The 23,770-nt window shown below is 38.5% G+C and overlaps 1 protein-coding gene across 1 annotated transcript in view; it reads right to left on the bottom strand.

Annotated features, from left to right (window-relative positions):
• The window catches only part of LOC136883533 (heparanase), a 142,758-nt gene that overhangs the window by 88,340 nt on the left and 30,648 nt on the right, over positions 1-23,770 (bottom strand). Inside the window, exon 3 of the mRNA XM_067155903.2 lies at positions 8,683-8,885. Coding sequence (XP_067012004.2) covers positions 8,683-8,885 — 203 coding nt within the window. The remainder of the gene's footprint in view (positions 1-8,682; positions 8,886-23,770) is intronic.

Here is a 23,770-nt window from a genome sequence, read left to right as displayed (position 1 = left end):
TCCATCCAACGGACAAATCACTATCAACAGCATCATATGCCCTCACTCCATTCGAGCACTGCAGAGAGGTTCGGAATTTAATCCAGGCTTCTGACATGCAATCTAGTGATTATAAATTGTATAGCACCACTTCCTTTACCCTGCCAGTCAACATTCTGATGGTGAAAATTTTTTCAACCAATGGAACTCGAATCACGGTGTCAGACCTTTTAGACTTCAACGCCTTAACGATCACAGCCACCAGACGGGCCTTTTGAATAATAATAATCAAGATACTAGCCAGTCACTCACGCCCCTGTGCTATGTTGTCCTCAAGCGATCTTGTTGAAGAAGTCGGTCCACCATTCTTCACCCTGCTCTAACCCATTTTCATCTGTCTGCTCGGCATGTAAAGAGCTCCCATATTCAACATCCACGGGATTTATAGGGAACCGATTCCAGAGACAACCGTCTATTAAAAATTAAGAAACTTCGGCATTCATGATCATCTCTAATCTTCAGTCTGTCGGAACTAATTTATGAAGAAATGAAATTTAGAAAATATCTGAAAAAGAAGAGAGAATAACAGATTATAACTGAAAAAAACAAAACAAAAGAGAGAGAGTTGGCCGTGTGGTTAGGGTCATGTAACTGTGAGCTTGTATTCGGGACATGTGGGGTTCGAATTCCACAGTCGGCAGCCCTGAAGATGGTTTTCTGTGGTTTCCCATTTTCACACCAGGAAAATGCTGGGGCTGTACCTTAATTAAGGCCATGGCCATTTCCTTCCCAACTCAAGCACTCTCCCATACTTTTCCGTAGCTGAAAATCTTCGGTGTGTTAGTGCGACGTTAAACCAGTACGGAAAAACCGCATTAAGAAGCCTATACATAAACTATGAACTAAAAACCTGGTTTATTTCTTGCATGGTTATTACCATCAGAACTAAAATTCACTACAACAGAACACTATTTCCACCTCGAGGATGAAGGTGGCGCCACAGCCTAAAATGTGTCCGGCATTCAAAATAAGTGAACGAGTGAGCTGTTACTGCCTGACCCCTGTGCTTGAAGAGCTTCACCGCTGCTGTTCTCCACGATGACGTTAGTGAAGACAATACGGACAATGAAGATTAATATAAAGAAATTAAAAGCTCAGGCACATTGCAGCCAAGGAAACATTTGAGCTTGCACTGAAATGCATCGAATGGCATCCAGCAGCATCTGTGGTTGTGTTGTGGATAAAGAAATATGGGGATGTATGAGAAATTTGAAACAAAAGAACATTACCGCTCGGAACATCTTGTCTCACTCTTCTCTCTCCGTGTTCCTTCCCGCTCCACCAGAACCAAAGACCTTCTCCACATTCCCCACACTCAGCACTTAATACTTCAACGATCTTTCCTAATCCGTCTCCCAACACTCTTTAACAATATTAATAAGAAACAAGAGCTTGATATAGCATCAAATAAAAGCATATTCGAGAGGGGTGTAAATAGTCTCTTAAAGATAAGTTGATGGGAAGGGATTATACCGTCATCTTGACCCACGACAACCTGGCTATGAACATGGACATTCTCATGGTTTTCGATTTGGACAGTTATTAGTAGGCTGTGTACCAGATCTTGTTATATTTTGTTATGTTTGCTATATCTTATTATGAAAGTTTACGTTTGTTAAATAGTCTGTTGACAGTGCATGTGAAATTTGCTCTGTGTAGCTGTATCTTGTGCTTTGTGAATGAATAAATAAATAAACATTAGAGACTTTTTCAAATGAGTTAACTTCTGTAAGTAATCTTTATCGAGCACTGGAAGTTTTTTTAATATATATATTTTGCAATTTGCTTTACGTTGCAACGGCACAGATATGCCTTATGGCGATGATGGGATAGGAAAGGCCTAGGAGTGGGAAGGAATCGGCAGTGCCCTTAATTAAAGTACAGCCCCAGCATTTGCGTGGTGTGTAAATGGGAAACCATAGATAACCATCTTCAGGGCTGCCGAGAATGGTCTTCGAACCCCCTTATCTCCCAGATGTTAGCTCACAGCTGCCTGCCCCTAACTGCACAGCTAACTCACCCAGTTTTTAATATTTTATCAAGAATAGTGTAATGACTAGTAGACCTACAAAACCATGTCATTTCATTAAAGACTGAAAAGAAACTTTTAAAATTATGCAACTCTTCCGCTATTTAAATCATAGCGTTAGGTGAAATGTCGTTTTCAGTTTGTCGTCGTTCAGGCAGAAGTCACTAAGTCAGAAAAGGTACAAAACCATACTAACAAAATGATGCTCTATGGGCTGGTAGAACTTATTAAGTCATATTGAGAAGCGTTCCATTGCAAACTGCACTCGCTATTTTCACTAAGTGCATTTTTCCAGTTTATTAGTCAGGCAGAAGTTCCTTAGTCCACTTAGTGACTTCTGCTTGGTGCAGGTTCTTCCTCTGATTATTGCTCAGTAGAATTCACATCTTATTATGCAGCTGTTATAACAATAACTCTGTCCATTGTTGGCCGTAATGATTACAGTGTGGCTGCATCATTATTACAATAATGTCTTTTCAGTCGCCAGAAAGCTGCTATTTGTGTTAGAAGCTGGTTGATATCCGTAAGTTTGCAATAATTTTGACGTGTAAAATTTGTGATTTATCTTAAGAAAGCAGAAGTCACCTTATATAAAGGGCACTAGGAAAGTTTTGCAATACACAAAAATGGTTGGCTGGACACCCCTGTTATGGTGAGGAGGAAATGGTGAGTGCCTGGAGGAAATGACTCCTGTGCTGGGGAAAGACTATCCACATCGGACAACAATTTTACGCTGGTGCAAAGAGTTCCAGAGGGGCAATTTTGGGGTAGAAGGCGATCCTCGTTCTGGGCGACCGTCTGAGGAAAACATTGAAGCTGTGAGGAAAATATTGCAGCAAGAGAGGCGGTTGACATATCGGCAGGTAGAAGAGACCCTCCACATCCCTGCACCAGCTAGTCATTCAATTCTACACGACCATCTCCATGTTAGAAACGTTTGTTCCCTTTGGGTGCCCCATTCACTTTCAGAGGAACAAAGGGGACATCGAGCGAAATGGTGCTGAAAAATGCTAAAGCAGTTTGAAAATGGGACTTTGCGTAATGTCAATAGCATCGTTACAGGTGACAAAACTTGGCTTTATTATTACGATGTCCCAACAAAATCCCGGAACAAGGTGTGGCTGTTTGAAGATGAAGGTACTCCTGTGACTGTGTGAAAGTCAAGGTCAGTGAAGAAAAGGATGATTGCAGTATTCTTCACTAAACAGGGCATACTGACTCAAGTTGTGCTAGAAACACACAGGACAGATACTGCGAAGTGGTTCAGTGAGACTTGTCTGCCTCACATCATCCAGGCTCTCAAACAGCTCCGTCCAAGGTCACGGCTCAACCCTTTGCTCTTGCATCACGACAATGCTTCAGCACATCGTGCTAATGTAACAATGGATTTTCTTGCCAGATCAGGGTTGACTGTGCTTGATCACTTTCTATACAGTCCTGATCTTGCCCCCATGTGACTTCGCAATCTTCCCAGAAGTGAAGATGAAGCTGTAAGGACGGCGTTTTGCATCCGTGGATGCAGAAATTTTCTCGCGGCACTGGAGTGTGTATCGTAGAGATAGGATAGGAATGGTGGGAAGGGGAATGTTCATTCTGGTGAAAGAAGAATTTGTAAGCTACGAAAAAGTTAAAGATGAGACACATGAAATTCTAGGTGTAAGGCTCATTTCTAAAGAAAATAGGCAACTTGATATATTTGGAGTGTACAGACCGGGAAAGGGTAGCACTGATGCAGATTCGGAATTATTTGATAGGATAGTCAGCTATGTGGGAAACGACATGGAAAGAAATGTGATTGTAGCGGGAGATCTGAATTTGCCAGATGTCAATTGGGAAGGAAATGCGAACAACAGGAAGCATGACCAACAAATGGCAAATAAGTTAATATGGGAAGGACAGCTGATTCAGAAAGTGATGGAACCAACCAGAGGGAAAAATATCCTGGATGTGGTGCTGATAAAACCAGATGAGCTCTATAGGGAAACTGAAGTAATAGATGGTATTAGTGATCATGAAGCAGTTTTTGTGGTAGTTAAAAATAAATGTGATAGAAAGGAAGGTCTTAAAAGTAGGACTGTTAGGCAGTACCATATGGCTGATAAAGCAGGCATGAGGCAGTTTCTAAAAAGTAACTATGATCGGTGGAAAAGGGTAAATAAAAATGTAAACAGTCTTTGGGATGGGTTTAAAGAAATTGTTGAGGAATGCGAAAACAGGTTTGTACCTTTAAGGATGGTAAGGAATGGTAAAGACCCACCTTATTATAATAGAGAAATAAAGAGACTAAGAAGGAGGTGCAGACTGGAAAGAAATAGAGTTAGAAATGGCTGTGGAAGTAAGGAGAAATTGAAGGCACTTACTAGGAAATTGAATCTAGCAAAGAAGTCAGCTAAGGATAACATGATGGCAAGCATAATTGGCAGTCATACAAATTTTAGTGAAAAATGGAAGGGTATGTATAGGTATTTTAAGGCAGAAACAGGTTCCAAGAAGGACATTCCAGGAATAATTAATGAACAAGGGGAGTGTGTATGTGAGGATCTTCAAAAGGCAGAAGTATTCAGTCAGCAGTATGTAAAGATTGTTGGTTACAAGGATAATGTCCAGATAGAAGAAGAGACTAATGCTAAAGATGTATTAAAATTTACATGTGATAACAATGACATTTACAATAAGATACAAAAGTTGAAAACTAGAAAAGCGGCTGGAATTGATAAGATTTATGGGGATACACTAAAGACAATGGGTTGGGATATAGTACCATATCTGAAGTACTTATTTGATTATTGTTTGCTTGAAGGAGCTATACCAAATGAATGGTGAGTTGCTATAGTAGTCCCTGTGTATAAAGGAAAGGGTGATAGACATAAAGCTGAAAATTACAGGCCAGTAAGTTTGACATGCATTGTATGTAAGCTTTGGGAAGGCATTCTTTCTGATTATATTAGACACGTTTGTGAAATTAATAACTGGTTCGATAGAAGGCAATTCGGTTTTAGGAAAGGTTATTCCACTGAAGCTAAACTTGTAGGATTCCAGCAAGATACAGCAGATATCTTGGATTCTGGAGGTCAAATGGACTGTATCGCGATTGACCTGTCTAAAGTCTTTGATAGGGTGGATCATGGGAGACTACTGGCAAAAATGAGTGCAATTGGACTAGACAAAAGAGTGACTGAATGGGTTGCTATATTTCTAGAAAATAGATCTCAGAGAGTTAGAGTAGGTGAAGCTTTGTCTGACCCTGTAATAGTTGAGAGGGGAGTTCCTCAGGGCAGTGTTATCGGACCTTTATGTTTTCTTATATATATAAATGATATGAGTAAAGGAGTGGAATCGGAGGTAAGGCTTTTTGCGGATGATGTTATTCTCTATAGAGTGATAAATAAGTTACAAGATTGTGAGCAACTGCAACGTGACCTCAAAAATGTTGTGAGATGGACAGCAGGCAATGATATGTTGATAAACGGGGTTAAAAGTCAGGTTGTGAGTTTCACAAATAGGAAAAGTCCTCTCAGTTTTAATTACTGCGTTGATGGGGTGAAAGTTCCTTTTGGGGATCACTGTAAGTATCTAGGTGTTAATATAAGGAAAGATCTTCATTGGGGTAATCACATAAATGGGATTGTAAATAAAGGGTACAGATCTCTGCTCATGGTTATGAGGGTGTTTAGGGGTTGTAGTAAGGATGTAAAGGAGAGTGCATATAAGTCTCTTGTAAGACCCCAACTAGAGTATGGTTCCAGTGTATGGGTCCCTCACCAGGATTACCTGATTCAAGAACTGGAAAAAATCCAAAGAAAAGCAGCTCAATTTGTTCTGGGTGATTTCCGACAAAAGAGTTGCGTTACAAAAATATTGCAAAGTTTGGGTTGGGAAGAATTGAGAGAAAGAAGAAGAGCTGCTCAACTAAGTGGTATGTGATTGAAATAATAACATTAGGTGGTCTAATAAATAACTTAATCAATACAAAATCGTCTTGGATGATTTACATAAATTTGTTAGCTAATAGTGGTACATGTTTCACCTTCCCTGAAGGCATCATCAGCCATGAATTTTAAAATTCATTTCATTACTACATGTTATTTAGACGCTTATTTTTAATTTAAGGTTAAGACTATGGCTGATGATGCCTTCAGGGAAGGCGAAACATGTACCACTATTAGCTAACAAATTTATGTAAATCATCCAAGACGATTTTGTATTGATTAGGTGGTCTAATAAATAACTTAATGTTATTATTTCAATCAAATATCATCAATACGGACCAAAAATGATATTTATTACATGTAATAAGTGGTATGTTCCGAGCTGTCGGTGGAGAGATGGCGTGGAATGTCATTAGTAGACGAATAAGTTTGAGTGGCATTTATAAAAGTAGGAAAGATCACAATATGAAGATAAAGTTGGAATTCAAGAGGACAAACTGGGGCAAGTATTCATTTATAGGAAGGGGAGTTAGGGATTGGAATAACTTCCAATTTCTTTGAAATCATTTAGGAAAAGGCTAGGAAAGCAACAGATAGGGAATCTGCCACCTGGGCGACTGCCCTAAATGCAGATCAGTATTGATTGATTGATTGATTGATTGATTGAGCTTCTGGCAGCATGGAAACAAGAGTGTGAAAATGTAACCGAAGAAAAGTGGCAGAGTTGGTTCAGTGACTGGTTTCAACGTATGGAGAAGTATATTGAGTGTGGTGGAAATTATTTTGAAAAAGTCTAAAGTGTTCACTCACATCGCAAAGCTTTCCTAGTGCCCTTTGTATGGGTAACAAAACCAAGGACAGTGATGGAAATAAAGTAAACTGGTTGAAAGTAAAGTGCTTTAGATTTGAAAAGGATGCACCGGGTTTTCTCAAATATCGATATGGTCATTCTAGAAGATACTCTGAGATAAATACTTTTGGCCGAGATCGCCCAAGAAAGATGCCCATCCTTCAGAAGGCTTACAAAACTACTTTCCCTATATCAGAACATAAGTACAAGGATCTTATTAGTCTCTGCAATAAGGGAGTTATTCCAACAGAATTTCAAGCATGGTACCGCTCCTTACCCCATTCAGGTGCAGTGAGGGATCGAAATCCCGAACCAAGTGTTGACAGTGAAAGTGAGTGTGAAGCTAATGATAATGAGTGAAACATGACACATAACCGTCAGAAAGATTTATTGATTTACTGACATGAGTGTTTTAAATTTCTTTTTATTGTCACACTTTCCTTCTCTGAATCATACTGTGTAGTTATTAGAAATAGTTCAAAGAAATAATAAAATAATTTCATGCACCTACATATTTATTGTGAGCCAGTACTTTTTTATTTTTGTCTTTAAAACAACCTACGAAGAGGTTCCTTCCTTCCCTGGCAGAAGTCACTAAGTCAAAAAATTATTATATTTCTTTTAAATTTGGTACTTCAAATTTGCAAAAATAGTGAAATTATGGAAGTAAGTTGAAGTAATAGTGGCACCAACACCAAAAAACATATTAATACTAACTAATAATGCAAACCTGATTTTAGGAGTTGATTGAAACATTAAAACAGCTATAACTCAGATGTAAGATTTCTGACTTAGTGAATTCTGCCTGAACGACGACGAGTTATTGGATAACTACAGCAAACTCTCGAATATCCAGGTATCGACAAGGTGGAAAATAAAAAATAGTTGTGAATCTATTAAAGTGTGATACGGACCATGAAGCTGATTTTATGTATATCCAGGTTAATGCAGACCCGAGACTGTATGGAAGTACGGATAATCCAAAATACACTTGTTCTTACCAGAAAGTGCACATTTAGTCCATTTAAAAACATGCTACATATGACATTTGAAAGCCCACTGTATTACTTACATGTAACTCACCAGAAACTGAGAACTTACTTACAAAACTTTATTTAAAAACACACTGTGTTTCGCATGACTTCCTTTCAGTTCACTTTCGGGAAATAATCGTCCAATATTTTGTGTTTCTGTTTTTAATTCACAAGTGGAAATGTGACAGGTCAACAATCATTGTCAACGATTCATTTTAGAGGCTACTATCGAGATCTGTCGGCAGCGGCTAGAAAAGTACGATCAACGATTCATTCCTCGTGGCGATGTTAAAGAGTATTTTTTCACAGAGCAAGTATTCCGTAGGGAACTGTCCCAGACGAAAACTTGAATCTTTTTCTTTTACTTCAGGTTTTAGGGGTGTTGGAAATTATTTACATTTGGCTTCTAGGGAAATGGTTTGGCAAAGATATAGATAGGAAATGGGCCCCGGACACGTTATGAGGTTAGAGTCACAGAATTAATCTGAAGATAAAATGGCAAACAACGGAAAATATTTCAGGGAGGACCGAAGGTGGGAATGCTACCCATAGCATCTTCTGGTGGCAAAACATGAGTCACATGCACAATAGTGCAATCTGAACAAAAACAATTGTTCTAATTATAAAAGAATAGAGTACTTCAGGTTTTATTTTTTGTTTTAAAAATCACCAAACTAAGTACCAAATGTTTGCTACATTTAAAATGTTATAATATAGGTTTTAAAATTTTCCTCGATGTACTGACCATGTCCTGGACCTGTAAGTGATCAATATGAGAGGATCTACTGTATAAGCTCTTACCTGACATTCTGAACTCGGCTGGCCTCTTCTTACAGTCGAGCCCTTCGTATGAACAAGCACCGCCGTCAAGAAGTTCAATAGAGGTGTTCTGTGACTTGGGTTGTTCATCGCCTGTGTCAAACAACAAGCAGTCGGCAGCAGTGCCACCTACTCGGAGGTAAGCTGGTCCCAGCACAGCAGCAATCTGCTGCAGCTTGCTACATCTAAAATGAAGGAAACCATGGATGTAAGAGAGCTCACATCTCGATACTCACTGTCATGGGCATTTACACAGAAATGTAATTACAATTATAGGGGTATTTTTCATATTCAGTGCTCAGTGACACAGTGTATTAATAATCTAACATCCAAGGATTTTACAGTACACATTCATTCGCAAAGTCTACCGACGGTAGGCCGGAGGAAGGTGTTTCATATTTCTTCAAACTGACTACTGGAAAGATAACCAACGCCACGAAAGAAGACAATCTGCTAATAACAAGAACAACACTTCTCATAACAGTAGGCCTATACATGCCTCCACACTGGACAACGGAAGATGCAATAGAACATCCAATTAAAGCATTGACGGAGGTGAAACATGATGAGTCAGTCCTTTTAGCAGGAGATCTTAACTGCAGAATAGATAAACTCAGTAACAAGACTGAACTGATTCTGGAAACACTCAGCGAGGAAGGCTTCAAACTTGTAAATGACCCAGAACTCAAAACGTACTTCGCACACAACGGCACCAGTTCAATTGATTTAGTATTTTATAGAGGAAAATATGTCCGAAATCTGGCCCAAGAAGGTTTATGGTCGTCTTCTGCAGCACCAGTCAGAAAACATATTCCCATTGAAACTACATTTGAAATAGAAAATATGCAGACAAAATACATGACTAAGACCACCAACGACAGACCATCAAGAAAGATTGATATAAATATCCTCAAACAAAACGAGACGCAAATAGAAACTTCAGTGCAGCTCATAGATGAGGGAAACACAACTGGAGCACTAGAAGTAATCAATAACATACTCCAACAAGCTCTTATTCCACCAAGACAACGTAGAGCTCAGCCCTGGTTTAATGAAAAATGTTACAAAATGCGTACAGGAACACTAGAAGCGTTATACGCAGCCAAAACGACAGGAAGAGATAAAGATCTTAAAACCTATGCAACTAAGAGGAGAAATTACAAGCAACTTTTGAAGGAAACGAAAACTGCATTCATGGAAGAAGAAGCGAATAGAATCGCAGAAGCAGCAAAGAAAGACCCATTCATTGCCCTGAGGAAACGAAATGTAACACAAGCCACAGTTATACCGATGAAAGAATGGGAAGAACACTTCAAGAAAATACTAAATCAACAGAACATTAATGTAGCTGTGTGCAGAAGCACAACTGAGGAACGGATTCAAAATCCACCCCGATAACACCAGAAGAGATCACAGACGTCATCACTAAAGCGAAAAGTAGGAAAGCCCCTGGGCCAGATAATATTTGGATGGAAATCTTAAAAGACTCATTGGAAATACTACTTCCTTTATGGACCAATCTCTTCAACAAATGCCTGCAATCAGGGACAATACCGGAAAGCTGGAGAACTGCGAAGATTAAAATGCTATATAAAGGTAAAGGGGAAACAAATGACACAAATTCATACAGAGGAATAGCACTGGAAAATAACATCTTCAAAATCTATACTAAAATACTAACGAGGAGACTTGAACAGGAAGTAGACCCAAAAATACCAGAATGCCAATTCAGGTTCAGGAAGGGTAGAAACATAACACAAGCTGTAAAATTTCTTCTGGATGAGACAGAATCAGCACTAAGAATGCCCAAGGGAAAATACTACGCAGTCTTCATTGATTACAAAAAGGCTTTTGATCTTATAGACAGAAAACAACTACTCCAAAACATCGAAGACATGAATGGAAAGACACACTACATTAGTAAAATAATAGAAGACATCTTGACATACAACGACATTGTAGTAGATGATGGAATAACAACCCCTAACAAAATCAGACAGACAAATGATGTACTATAAGGGGACCCCATTAGCCCAACACTGTTTAATATAGCCACTGCAAACATCACCAATATCCTACGAAATACAATGGAGATGACCCTCCTGATGTACGCCGACGATATGGTCATAGCGGGCCCCAACAAAGAGGAATTACAGACGACATTAAAAGCCCTGGCAAAATGGGCACTGGAGAATGGTTTTGAGATAAACATGAAGAAATCAGCACAGATGACATTCAGGAAAGGGGGTACAGCATCACCAAAGGACACACTGTTATTGAACAATGAAGAGATGGAAGTGGTTAATAAATTTAAATACCTAGGCATCACCCAGCAGAAAACGGGTCGATCATTCAGCTACCATGTGGAAGAAAGGACAACAACGGCTATTAAATACATATGTGGACTCAAGAACCTTCATCGCTTATCGCTGAATACAGCTATGACTCTTTTTGACGCCACAATAACACTAATAATAACATATGGCATAGAACTAATATGGAGAAATCTAACGTACAAGAACCTCGAGAGAATTGAAAAGGTGAAAGCAAGATTCATAAAGCACTGCTTGCGAATAGGGAAGTATGCACCATCGAGACTTGCCTATGAATTAGCAAGAGGGACCTTCTTCATAGAGGATATCAGGTATAAGCACAGCCTGCCATCTACTGACGCTTACCAGGCACTTCTAGCTGCTAGACAAAGGAAACTAATGGACATTGACTTGGAATTTTACAGTACCGATGCAATGCAAGACAGATCATGGACAAACGCTAACGAAGAACAAAGACACACAATCACAAGACTAGCCATTCATGGCTACCACCACAAGTTATATAGCAATAAGAAATTTCACCTACCAAACGGGAATTGCATATGCTCGCTCTGTGGAAAGTGCTGCGAAAAATACCATATTGTGTTATGTTCAAAAAGGACCAAAAGCATCACACAAATTAGCAAAGAATAATTTCAAATTTGATGTAACCATATTGTATATGCCCTTTCGGGTGCTTTTCCTATTAATAATAATCTAACATCTAGTAGCATGATAATGCAGAATATTTTTGTCTACCATAAGATCATGAAAAAATTCTAAATTATGTTTACTCATTATCACCATTCCCTTTTTCCAGCTGACACTGGCTGGGGGCAAATATAGTTTCTTTCCATCATTCCTCATCCAACACTGTGTTCCAGTCCAGATTCCGTTTCATATGCTGTTCTTCACAGAGTCCATCCCTTGTAATCTCAGTCTCCCTTGTCCTTTCTTCCCTATCATCTGTCTTTCCAGAGCTTGTCTTGGCAGTCTTTCTTCTTTCATCTACTTGACATGTCCAAACCACGTCTACCTTTTCTGTTCCAGTTTATTGTTTAGTTTTTGCACATTTAGCTCTTTTTGTAAGTCTTCATTCTCACTCCATCCCTCCTTGTCTTCATCTCAGCTACTTTGAGTCATTATCCAAGTTTCTGCTGCATATGTCATTACTAGCTTTAGCACATAGTAACTCCCCAGCTACATTCAGCCGTGCTGTTTTAGTCAGGACGTAGCAGGAGGTGAGTGGCAGCAGAAGAGACTCTGAGAGTTATTAGAGCATCTAATGTAGAGGCAGTCCTTCCTTTTTCCATGACTTCCTCTTGTCTTATTCTTCATTCCTATATGATTTTTTTCATTTTTTTATAATCATCTTCATAATTTTCCTTGTCATACTTTACATACCAATTTTTATTAAATTCTATTCACCTGTTTTCTTCGTGGTTGATGTGGACTTAGGAACAAAAATTGAAATTTAGGAATATCTCTATTATCACAGCCAGTACGGTAAAACTGTGTAAGACATAAATGATCAGAAATGTAATTGTATATAACTTTAGTTACATAGTATTTATCGAGAGGATCACTAATAACATACATATTTGACCTATTTAGTTCTTCCTCTGGGTTGAAACGTGTTGTTTCCAGCTTTAAGAATATCCTCCCCGTACAGGATTCATATCTTAGAAGTGAAGTGTGAATAAAATTATTTATAGCCTAGATTGTAATGCCTCATCCCCCGACTTAACATACCAATTTTCATTAAATTATCTTCAGCCATTTTCTCGTGATGCCCATACATACATACAGACAGACAGAGAAGACTGAAAATTAAAAAGTGCATTTCCTTGTTACTGTGGACATGGCTGATACAGAAATACCATTCTTTTTAAATTCTGAGCAATGTACAGACAAAACTCTTATTTTATATATATAGATAGGTAAGTAATATCCCTTGTACATTACTTCTTTAGCCTTCATTGGTACAGCTTTATTCCATACTAGCAGTTACACGCGGCTTCGCTCGCATGGATTTCATAATTTGATAAAAGTAATTGTTCCTCAGTACTGTACTAAGACATTATCTAAAAATCCCTAAAGTATAAAAACTCACCGAAAAATTGAGTTTCATTTACCCCAGAAACTCTTTCTAAACCACGTTTGTGGTATTGCCTGTTGGGACTAAGATGACCATGAGGCATAGAACTGTATACGTGAGAAACAGTCTTCTCTCAAGTCAAGAAAAGAAGTTTCTTTATTTTTAAAGGAGATTCCAAATACCTATTTCTGCATCTGTAACATCTGCAGGTTCTGAGACATAAGTATCACCATAAAAAGAATTCAACCCCTTTATCACTCCTTCCCCCATTCCCACCCACACCCCCACCCAAGTGGATTTTCTGTGGAAAAAAAATACATGTTTCTTTATTTTTTAAAACGATTCCAAATACCCATTTTCACATCTGTAACATCTTGAGCTTTTGTACATATAAGTATCCTCATACCAATAATTCAACTAATTTTTCTATTCATTCACCAAATGCATTTTCTGATAACAAAAGAATACGTGTTACTTTACTTTGAAAGAAAATTCCAAATAAAAAAGGTCAAGTCTCTAACATCTTCAGTTTTTATATATATATATAAAATAAGAGTTTTGTCTGTACATTGCTCAGAATTTGAAAATAATGATATTTCTGTATCAGTCATGTCCATAGTAACAAGAAAATGCACTTTTTACTTTTCCGTAATTTCTGTCTGTCTGTCTGTCTGTCTGTCTGTCTGTCTGTCTGTCTGTCTGTCTGTCTGTCTGTCTGTCTGTCTGTCTGTCTGTCTGTCTGTCTGTCCATGCATCACGAGAAAACGGTTGAAGAGAATTGAATGAAAATCGGTATGTGAAGTCAGGGGATGAGCCTCTACAATCTAGGCTATAAATCATTTTACTCAAGCTGAGTGAAATGGTAGTTTAGGGGAAGGCCTAAAATTGAATTCTCAACTATTTATGTTATTAGTGGTCTAATGAAAATCGGTATGTGAAGTCGGGGGATGAGCCTCTACAATCTAGACTATAAATCATTTTACTCACGCTGAGTGAAATGGTAGTTTAGGGGAAAGCCTAAAATTGAATTCTCAACTATTTATGTTATTAGTGGTCGTATTTTAAAGAAAATGGGTATGCAATGTTGCGGAATAAGTTGCTACAATCTAGGCTATCAATAATTGTATTCACGCTGAGAAAAATGGTAGTTTAGGGGAAGGTCTAAAATATAATTCTCAAATATTGTTGTTATTAGTAGTTCTATCTTGATGAAAATCGGTATGCAAAGTCAGGAAATAAGTCGCTGTAGTCTACGCTATAAATTATTTTATTCACGCTGAGTCAAATGGTAGTTTAGGGGAAGGCCTAAAATGTAATTCTCAAATATTTCTTATTAGAGGTGTAATCGATGAATGCTACATAACTAGGGTTATATAGTATTAAATTTCCTATTATTCATGTCTTATACATTGTTACCGTACTGGCTATGATCACAAAGATATTCATGATTATGGATTTTTGTTACGAAGTCCATATCAGCGCCGAGTGACCAGAAATGGGTAAACAGTATTTAATGAAAATCGGTAAGTAAAGTCGGAGAATAAGAAACTACAGTTTATGGTATAAAATATTTTACAAATCACAGAGTCGAAAGAAAACTAAATGTGAAGGCCTACAATATAGAAAGCTCATAACATTGATCAACAATAACATTACATTGACCATTGTTTGTCGTGATGTGCTGTGTGTCGTCTGTTGCCCTTCATCTCCGGTAGATAGGATTACTGCTGCGTACAGAGTATTTTTTATTTGATTTACGTCGCACCGACATAGATAGGTTTTATGGCAACGATGGGATAGGAAAGGGCTAGGAGTGCCTTAGGCCTTAATTAAGGTACAGGCCCAGCATTTGACTGGTGTGAAAGTGGGAAACCACGGAATACCATCATCAGCGCTGCCGACAATGGGGTTCGAATCCACTATCTCTCGGATGCAAGCTCACAGCTGCGCACCACTAACCACACGGTCAACTCGCCCAGTCGTACAGAGTGTAACAGCCTGTCTGAATATTGATGGGAAGTAGCTGGGGAGTTAGATAACTTTCTTCTTTAGCATGACATTCCCCTGGTTTATAAATTTTCTGATACTACTGGTATGTAACACACTGGATCATCATAGCATTCGGGCTATTCAATCCCTACTCTGAGGCACTGATTGGAATGAACAGTGTGCATATTTAGCGGAATAATGGCAGATGAGTGTTCATGGCAATCTGCGGCCTGGTCATCCCAGCTCTGGAACTTTGGACTGTTAGATTGGCACCGCAATCTAACTGCAGCACTGTTCGTTAAAAGTGATAAAACGTGCGGTATTCCATTTGATCGAGTATTTTATATGATAGCATTGCTTTTAATCGCTACATTCATACTTACGTTTTTGTAATGACCTATGTTGATTTCAGGTTAAGAAAACCACAAAGTCAGTCTTTCTGAGAATCCCGTAGCGAAGCACGGGTACATCAGCTAGTATCTCATAAAAAGAATTCAACTCCTTTTTCACCCCCCATCCTCCCTCCCCGTTAAGCGCATTTCTTCCTCAAAAAAAATGTTTTTCTTTATTTTTAAAGGAGATCCCAAACAGCAATTTTCACATCTGTAACATCTTCAGTTTCTGAGATATAAGTCATCATCATCATCATCTTCATTTCCCATTTCCAGCTTCCCGGGTCGGGTTGTGAATCAAGGACCTCCATCGCTGCCTGTCTCTCCACCACTCTTCTCCTTTTTTTAAGTACATCTTCTGATTTTCCTCCCCTTTCTCTATGCACTCCCACACTGAATCGGTCCACCTCTTTTGGGGGTCTTCCTTGTGGTCTCTTTCCTGTTAACTTCTCTGAAAAAGCTTATTTGGCACTCGCTCTTCTCCCATTCTCATCATATGCCCATACCACTTTAGCTTTGTTGTTTCTATCCTGTCTTGAAGTTTCAAGACTCCTGTCCTTTTCCTTATGTCTTAATTTCTAATTCTATCCTTTCTGGTCTTGCCCTCGATACCTCTTAGGAATTTCATCTCTGATACCTGTATTCTACTCTCCTCTTGTTTTGTTGTACTCCATGATCCAGCTGCACAGATTAGTATGGGTTCATTATAGGTTGAATATAATTCCTTACATTTCTTTGGGACATCTTGGTTCCACAAAATACCCCTTACACTCTGGTAGAAGCTGTTTGCTTGTTGTATTCTTTTCCCAATTTCCTCAGCTATCTTTCCATCTTCTGGGATCACACTTCCCAAGTACTTAAAATTTTAACCACTCCAGAATTCTACCATTCAGTTTTATCTTTCCTCTTTCTTCCTTCCTTCCTTCCTTCCTTCCTTCCTTCCTTCCTTCCCCTTGTCATTATTATTGTTTTACTTTTCTCTGTGCTTACTTTCATCCCAAATTTTTCTATCTCTTGATTCTATACATCTACTTGTTTCTGCACTTCCGTTTTATCCTCACCCCATATCACTATATCATCTGCAAACAACATGGCTTTTGTTGCCTGTCTTCCCAATCTCTGTTTAATGTTCTTATGAATTTCATCCATGACTATGATGAATAGTATGGGGGATAGTATACTTCCCTGTCAGAGATCAGTTTCAACTTTAAACCATTTTGTTTTTCCTATACTAGTCTGCACACTACTAACACAATTTTTGTACATAGCTTTTATCGTTTGCACTTCCACTCTGTTAATTTGTTTTTTCCTTAATTGTCTCATACCAACTGTCTGGGCACACTGTCATAAGCTTTCTCAATGTCAATAAATGTCATCACTATGTCTTTTCCAAACTCCCATCTTTTTTCCATCATATGTCTTAATGTAAAGATCAGGTCAAACATTGATCTGTCTTTCCTAAAACTGTACTGTTCTTCTTCTATTTCTCCTTCTAGCTTCCTCCTCAGTCTTCCTTCCAATACTCTTTCAACTATCTTAGCTACATGGGCAATAAGGATGATCCCTCTGTAGTTATTACATTCCTCTTTATCACCTTTTTAAAATATTGGGATAATTAAACTCTTTCCACACTCTTCTGGGATCACCTTCTTCCTCCAGATTATTCTAAATAATCTATACAGCCACTGTAGCCCTATTGGTCCTGCTGCTTTTATCATTTCCGTAGTTAACATCATCCACTCCTGCTGCTTTACCGCTCTTCATCTTTTGTATGGCTTCCACTATTTCTAACTTTGATATCTCCTCTTCTTGTTCTTCTTCTTTCTCCGTCTCTTCTACTTCACTGTATTTAATATTTAGCAATTCTGAGAAGTATCCTTTCCATCTTTTTAGTATGTCATCTCTTTGCGTCAATATCTGCCCTGTTTCAGTTTTTACAAATTTTGTATCTTCCCTATTTCGTAAACTATTCTTCACCAAACCATACAAAACCTTTTTACTCCCCTTTATTCCTGTAAAGTTTCTGTGAAACTTTCCCAGCTCTTCAGTTTCTCTTCTTGTACTATTTTCTTACATACCTTTTTGGCTTCTTTATATTTCTGCCAATTCTCTGTACTGTTGCTGCCTATAACTTTCTCCAAGCCATTTGTTTCTCTTTAACTGCTTCCTTTACCCTGCTGTTGCACCAAGTAGTCTCCTTTTCCTTTTTCCTCCCTGATAGTCTTCCACAGGTGTTTAATGCACACTTCACAAATCCATTTCTGAAACATGTCAATTCCTCTTCCATACTGTTCAAGTCATCTTTGGGAATTTCTTTCTTCAGATCCTCTTGAAACTTTTCCCTTATTTCCTTCTCTTTTAACTTGCATCCCTTTATTTTTCTTTCCCTTTTGTCTATTAACTTCGTTATTTTACCAAGTCTTAATTTGGCTACCACCATTTTCCTTTGAAATCTGCTCTTGGCATTGCTGTCACATCTTCCAGTTGTCTACATTTCTCCTTCTCCACCAGAATAAGATCAATCACTGTCTTTGTCTTTCTATCTCCCTAACCGTATCTAGTTATTTTTTCTAAACCACATATTGCCAACAATTAATTCATTCCTTCTACAAAAATCTATTACTAAATCTTCTTCTTCATCTTGGTTTCCATAACTACAGGGGCCAATTACCTCTTCTTTTCCATGTCTGTCTGTTCCAACATGTGCATTCATGTCTCAATCAATCAATCAATCAATCAATCAATCAATCAATCAATCAATCAATCAATACTGATCTGCATTTAGGGCAGTTGCCCAGGTGGCAGATTCCCTATCTGTTGCTTTCCTAGCCTTTTCCGAAATGATTTCAAAGAAATTGGAAATTTATTGAACATCTCCCTTGGTAAGATATTCCAATCCCATTATTATAACCTCTTTGTCTTCAATACAACTTTCTACTTCTTATAGAAACTCTTCCAATCATTCATCTGAATTCCCTGATTGGGGTACTTAAACCTGTATAAAATTCTTGATTCCACTCTCAAGTCCAAGTCTAACTTTAATTATCCTGTCACTGATCTGGTCAATTTTGTCCACATATTGCGCTAGGTCTTGAGATTTAACTATCCTCAAAAAAAAAATAACACTTCTTCTTCACTTCTTTCCACCCCCTCGCCCCTGTATTTTTGGAAAACAAAAAAAATACATGTTTCTTGATTTAAAGGAGCTTCCAAATTCCAATTATCGTGACTGTATTATCTTCAATTTTTTAGAAAGTCCGGCCCCACGGTGTAGGGGGCAACGCATCCACCTGTCACTTGGCGGCCCCGGGTTCAATTTCCGGCTGGGTCAGGGGTTTTTAATTGTAATGATTAATATCCCTGCCCTGGAGACTGGGTGTTTGTGACATCCTTAATCTTTCTTTCCTCACACACAACATTCCACACTACCACCATTCCAATTACACGCAGGTTCATACAATATGGTGCCAGCATGGGCAAAAGATCCACATGGGTCGACGCCCCAAACAAATAGCATTTAAAAAAGAAATCCTCATGAAAAGATTTCAACTTCTATTTCTCACCTCCACACTCCAAAATGCGTGTCTATTTTTAAAGGAGATTCCAAATACCAGTGTTCGCATCTGTAACATCTTTAGGTTCTTTGTTCATAACTTTCCTTATACAAATAATTCTACTAATTTTTCAATTCATTTACTCCTCTTAAGTGGATTTTCCAAAAACAAGATACAGTAATACGTATTTCTTTATTTTTAAAAGAGACTCCAAATACCAATTTTCACGTCTGTAACATATACAGTTTTTGAGATAACAGTAACCTCTTAGAAAGAGTTCAATCCCCTTTTCAGTCCTTTTTACCACTCCCTTGAAGTGTTTCTTCCGAAAACAAAAAATACAGGTTACTTTATTTTTTTAAATTTACAAATACCAATTTTCACATCTGTAACATGTTAAGTTTTTGAAATGTACTGTAGATATGCTCATCTTAAAAAATTCACCCCAACCCAGTTTTCAGCCGCCCCCCACCGCCCCTCCAAATGATTTTTCCAAAAATAATTATACATGCTTCTTTATTTCTATAACAGATTAAATATACCATTTTATGTCTGTAACATATTAAGTTTTTGAGACATAGCCTACTGTAGATGTGCTCATTTCAAAAATTCACCCCCTTTCTCAGTTCCCGTTAAGTGGATTTTCCAAAAGCAAATCATCTATGTTTCTTTACTTTTAGAGGAGATTCCAAATACCAATTTTCACATCTGTTACATGTTACGTTTTTGAGATATACTGTATGGGTAGACTGGTTAGATACAGTCTTTTTCAAACATCACAATTTAACGAGTGACTTACTGTATATTTACTGAAAAAAAAAAACCGTAATAATGAGGAACTGAATTAAAAACCTGCGATTATGGGTTACAATTATCTGAAGATACAGTGTCTCTCAATTAAACTAAGACCGATCAAGCGGCATTGTTACTCTCCGAAACATAAGCTGCAGTACTGGAGGCGTGCAAGCAGCGTGCACGAGCACCAGTCACCAGTCTGAATCTCAGCTGTTAACACGGTGAGACAATTATCATTGCAACACCGTACTTTTGTATGTAAAAGTTTAAGTACGAGTCGGCTCGATGGGTACTTGATGCATCTGTTCAGCAATTTCCTGGTGAAGCTCAGTGCTCAATAAAAAGCATGAGCGCACATGAACAGTTTTAACAGAGAAAAAGCTACATGACACTGGCGCGAATCTTGAAGGGTCATCAAATAAATCACTCACAAAATTAGCACAAGTAGAGCTTTCTGCTAGAGGGCCCATGGTGCTCCTATAACATTCATTATAAATAGGTCAAATAACAGGTCTTGATATGAAATTGCTCCATGTGTTGCCCTGGTACTTTTTTGAAAAGTTTCTTTTAGGATTTATATTACCTGTTAATGTGTCAAGTGAATTTTTGTGGATATTTTATAGTGACACTGACTGATATTTTACAAACTTCTTGTACTTTTAGAATTATTGTTGTGAGTTTAATTTAAAGTTTTATTTATTTTGTAAGTTCTTAAACTTTTACATTATTTCAGGTGGAGGCTCGCCCTTCTTGCAGCCCATATTGTCTGTGAATTAGATGATGCTTTCGGACAAATAATAAAAATATTCTAAATGATGGTTGTACGTGTTTACGCATCGCACAATAGACACTACGGTCCTCCGACGAGAAGTCGCGCGCACGCACGGTAAGGGGTACAGAGGGTAAGCACGGTCGATGCGCATGTGCCAAGCTCAAGTCTTTAAAAATACATTGCTTCCATCCATGGTGATTCTTGTGAATGAAGGTGGGGCTCTGAAGTTTCAAATTGGTAGTGCAATTGCGCTTTGGTTACACATTTACTGTAAGTACACATCTCTTTCAGAGAGCTCGCACTGTTTATCACGACTTAGCTTAGTGTAGCACCTACAAGCTGCCACGACTTCTCGTGCTCCTGTCTTGGGGACTGTCACCAAGTAGCCTCACATATTGGAGGAATTGAAAGAAAACATTACAGCAGCAGAACTCACTCGCGTCAGCCAGAATTCCTGTATAAACCAGGAAGGACGATGCTTCCGGCATCTTTTATAAGGTAAGATTTCATACAAGATTGTACACACACTTAAAGCCGGGTGGCCAAGTTCGGCCGAGGCAACTGCCATAGCGCAGAGTACAAACACCATGCGTTCGGTTGTAGTTTATACGAGAGGCCCTGTATACTGAACACAAAACAATTTTGCATTGGTCAACTTAAAACTCTGGCAAAAATTTTGCTATATCTGTTGCAAAAGGCACATCTCCACCACCATAGCAGGTCACACATATTTACTGCTCTTCTTTCTAGACAAAAAAAATGAGATTTCTTAATGTACAGGATCTACATTGAAAATAATTTTCCCTGCACAGATTAACTTGTCTTTTTCTTTGTTAATGCACCAACAGGCTTGCGAATATTCTGGCACACATCACCCGAGTTATAAAAAGGAAGGCTAGTCACGGACAGTCAGTGAGAGTGGAGACGGGATCCATGGTGAAGTCAGAGTTGGACTCAAGTGTGTTGGGGTTCGATGGCTGAACTGAGGATGACAGAGGTGTTGGCTGTCCCTAGTGTCCCGCCGAGATCTGAACTAGGAGTTGTTATGGTGTCAGACAGCCAGACTGAAGTCAAAGAGACTGTGTACTACCCGAGATTACCGAGTGTTTGTGCATTTCCGTGGACCGAGGGTCGCTGTCAGTCGGCGAGGGAAGCCGCGCTCATGAGTGTGAGGGTAAATGGACCTGTGTTTATATTTGCTGTTGAATATTGTTGAGCTGTTGCTATTTGGTTGTTCACTGCATGTGACTGTGAATTACTGGACTGCCTGTGGAGTCGAACGAACAGTCGTCACGTGTTGAGTGGCCCATAGCCCTGTGTTCAGATCCAGTGTTCCACACACAAATGCTATATGAGGCGATTCAACTCGGGGAAGTGAAAGTAAGGATTAGCATCCCCAGGTTTAGCAACGGGCCGGACGACCTGCTATACCGTAAGGAAGAGAGACTTGTAAAAAGACAGTAATTAATAAGTGTGGCCATTCATGGTTAATAATAATTGTGTGTGTACATTTACTGGGTCATCCTGGAAATAAATTAGAGTAATAAAATAGACACTGTTTTATTCATAACAATATAAATAAAAAGTAGATATTTCATGAAGTCTGAAATGGTGAAAACATATCAAGGAATGAACATAAAGTGAAAACTTACGGCATAAATTCAATAGAAAAGGAAACTCTTCTCATTAGCCAATATTTTGCATATAATCAGCATGAAAAACATATTAAATAACACTTGAATGTTTTATTATTCATCCACCTATTCAATACAATACATGCTATATGAGGTGATTCGACTTGGGGAAGTGAAAGTAAGGATTAGTCTCCCCAGGTTTAGCAACGGGCCGGACGACCTGCTATGCTGTATTGTATTGAATAGGTGGACGAATAATAAAACATTCAAGTGTTATTTAATACAAATATTTTCAATATGGACCCAAAAATGAATTTTATCACATGTAGTGAAAAACATAATCGTCGTCATTCATCAAAACAAATACTTCTAAATCATTAACTTGTTTAACAAGAAGCATCTTACAGGGCCACTGTACAAGTCACACAACAGCCTGGAGATCCACTGCGCAGCTTCTTACTTCTAAGACTTTGCGTTCTGTTTGCAACACTTCAATAGCTGTCTTCACTGTACTTCCTCCTTCCCTCTGTCTTGTTTCTGTGCCTTCTATCCTAATCAGTTTAGAAGTCAACTTTTTCACTGTTTGTGCAGTTTCCTTGGACAATGAAGTTTCCATGTTTCAAGGAGAGACGTATTTTGGTACCGGCCAAACCATATGTTTTCTCTTTCAGGTAGTTTATGAATGTATTTACTCAAAGTTAGTTTCGGCAGACGGAAGAGCCTAACATTTATAAATTAACTGAGTTGAAACTGAAAAGAGATGGCTTCACTGATATGACATGAAATGCATCCTTTATGTCACTTACACTCGCAAGAGAAGTATGTTTTGTGTATTTCTTTCATCTCTAGAAATATTGCCATGTAATCAGATCTTAATAATAATAGTATGGCCTCAGCTACCGTGTGCAGACATTTCAATTTGATGCCATCTGGCTGTCTGCTCGTCAATTTCAACATTCTGCTTTACTCTAGGCCTACTAGATGGCACACACAGTAAACCGAAACTCTCTTGGGCGTCTACGGTGGAGATTTTAATTAATTTTGTCGGGTAAACACCAAATGTGTCACCAGAGATCTTTTACATGCCAACATCGCACGACATGGAGTGTTGAATGGACTTTTTTCCACCCTTCAAAAATCCGACTACCTCTGCTGGGTTTGAACCCGCTATCTTGGGATCTGGAGGCAGACATTCTACCACTGATTTACAGAGGTATTATTATCATCATCATCATCATCATCATCATCATCATCATCATCATAAGAAACACTGACACATATACATGGGAAGTTATTGTATTGTGGTAACTTGACACCAAGGAAAGACGTATCGGGTATTAATATCCTTACCAAGCAGACAACAGTGAACACTGTCATAAATTACTCGAGGACCCATGCTGCTTCACAGCAGTCGTAAATCATTGTGATATGCTGCCATAGTCATACTGTTTTGCCTGCCTTTTCAATGGTTTTATGAACATTTAATAAGAAGCGCGCTATGGTATGCCGCAGTTTGTAATCAGA

Source organism: Anabrus simplex, chromosome 1 (genome assembly GCF_040414725.1).
Source record: "Anabrus simplex isolate iqAnaSimp1 chromosome 1, ASM4041472v1, whole genome shotgun sequence".
Lineage (NCBI taxonomy): Eukaryota > Metazoa > Arthropoda > Insecta > Orthoptera > Tettigoniidae > Anabrus > Anabrus simplex.
Note: the sequence above shows the minus strand (reverse complement) of the source record. Positions and strands in the feature narration are given on the sequence as shown.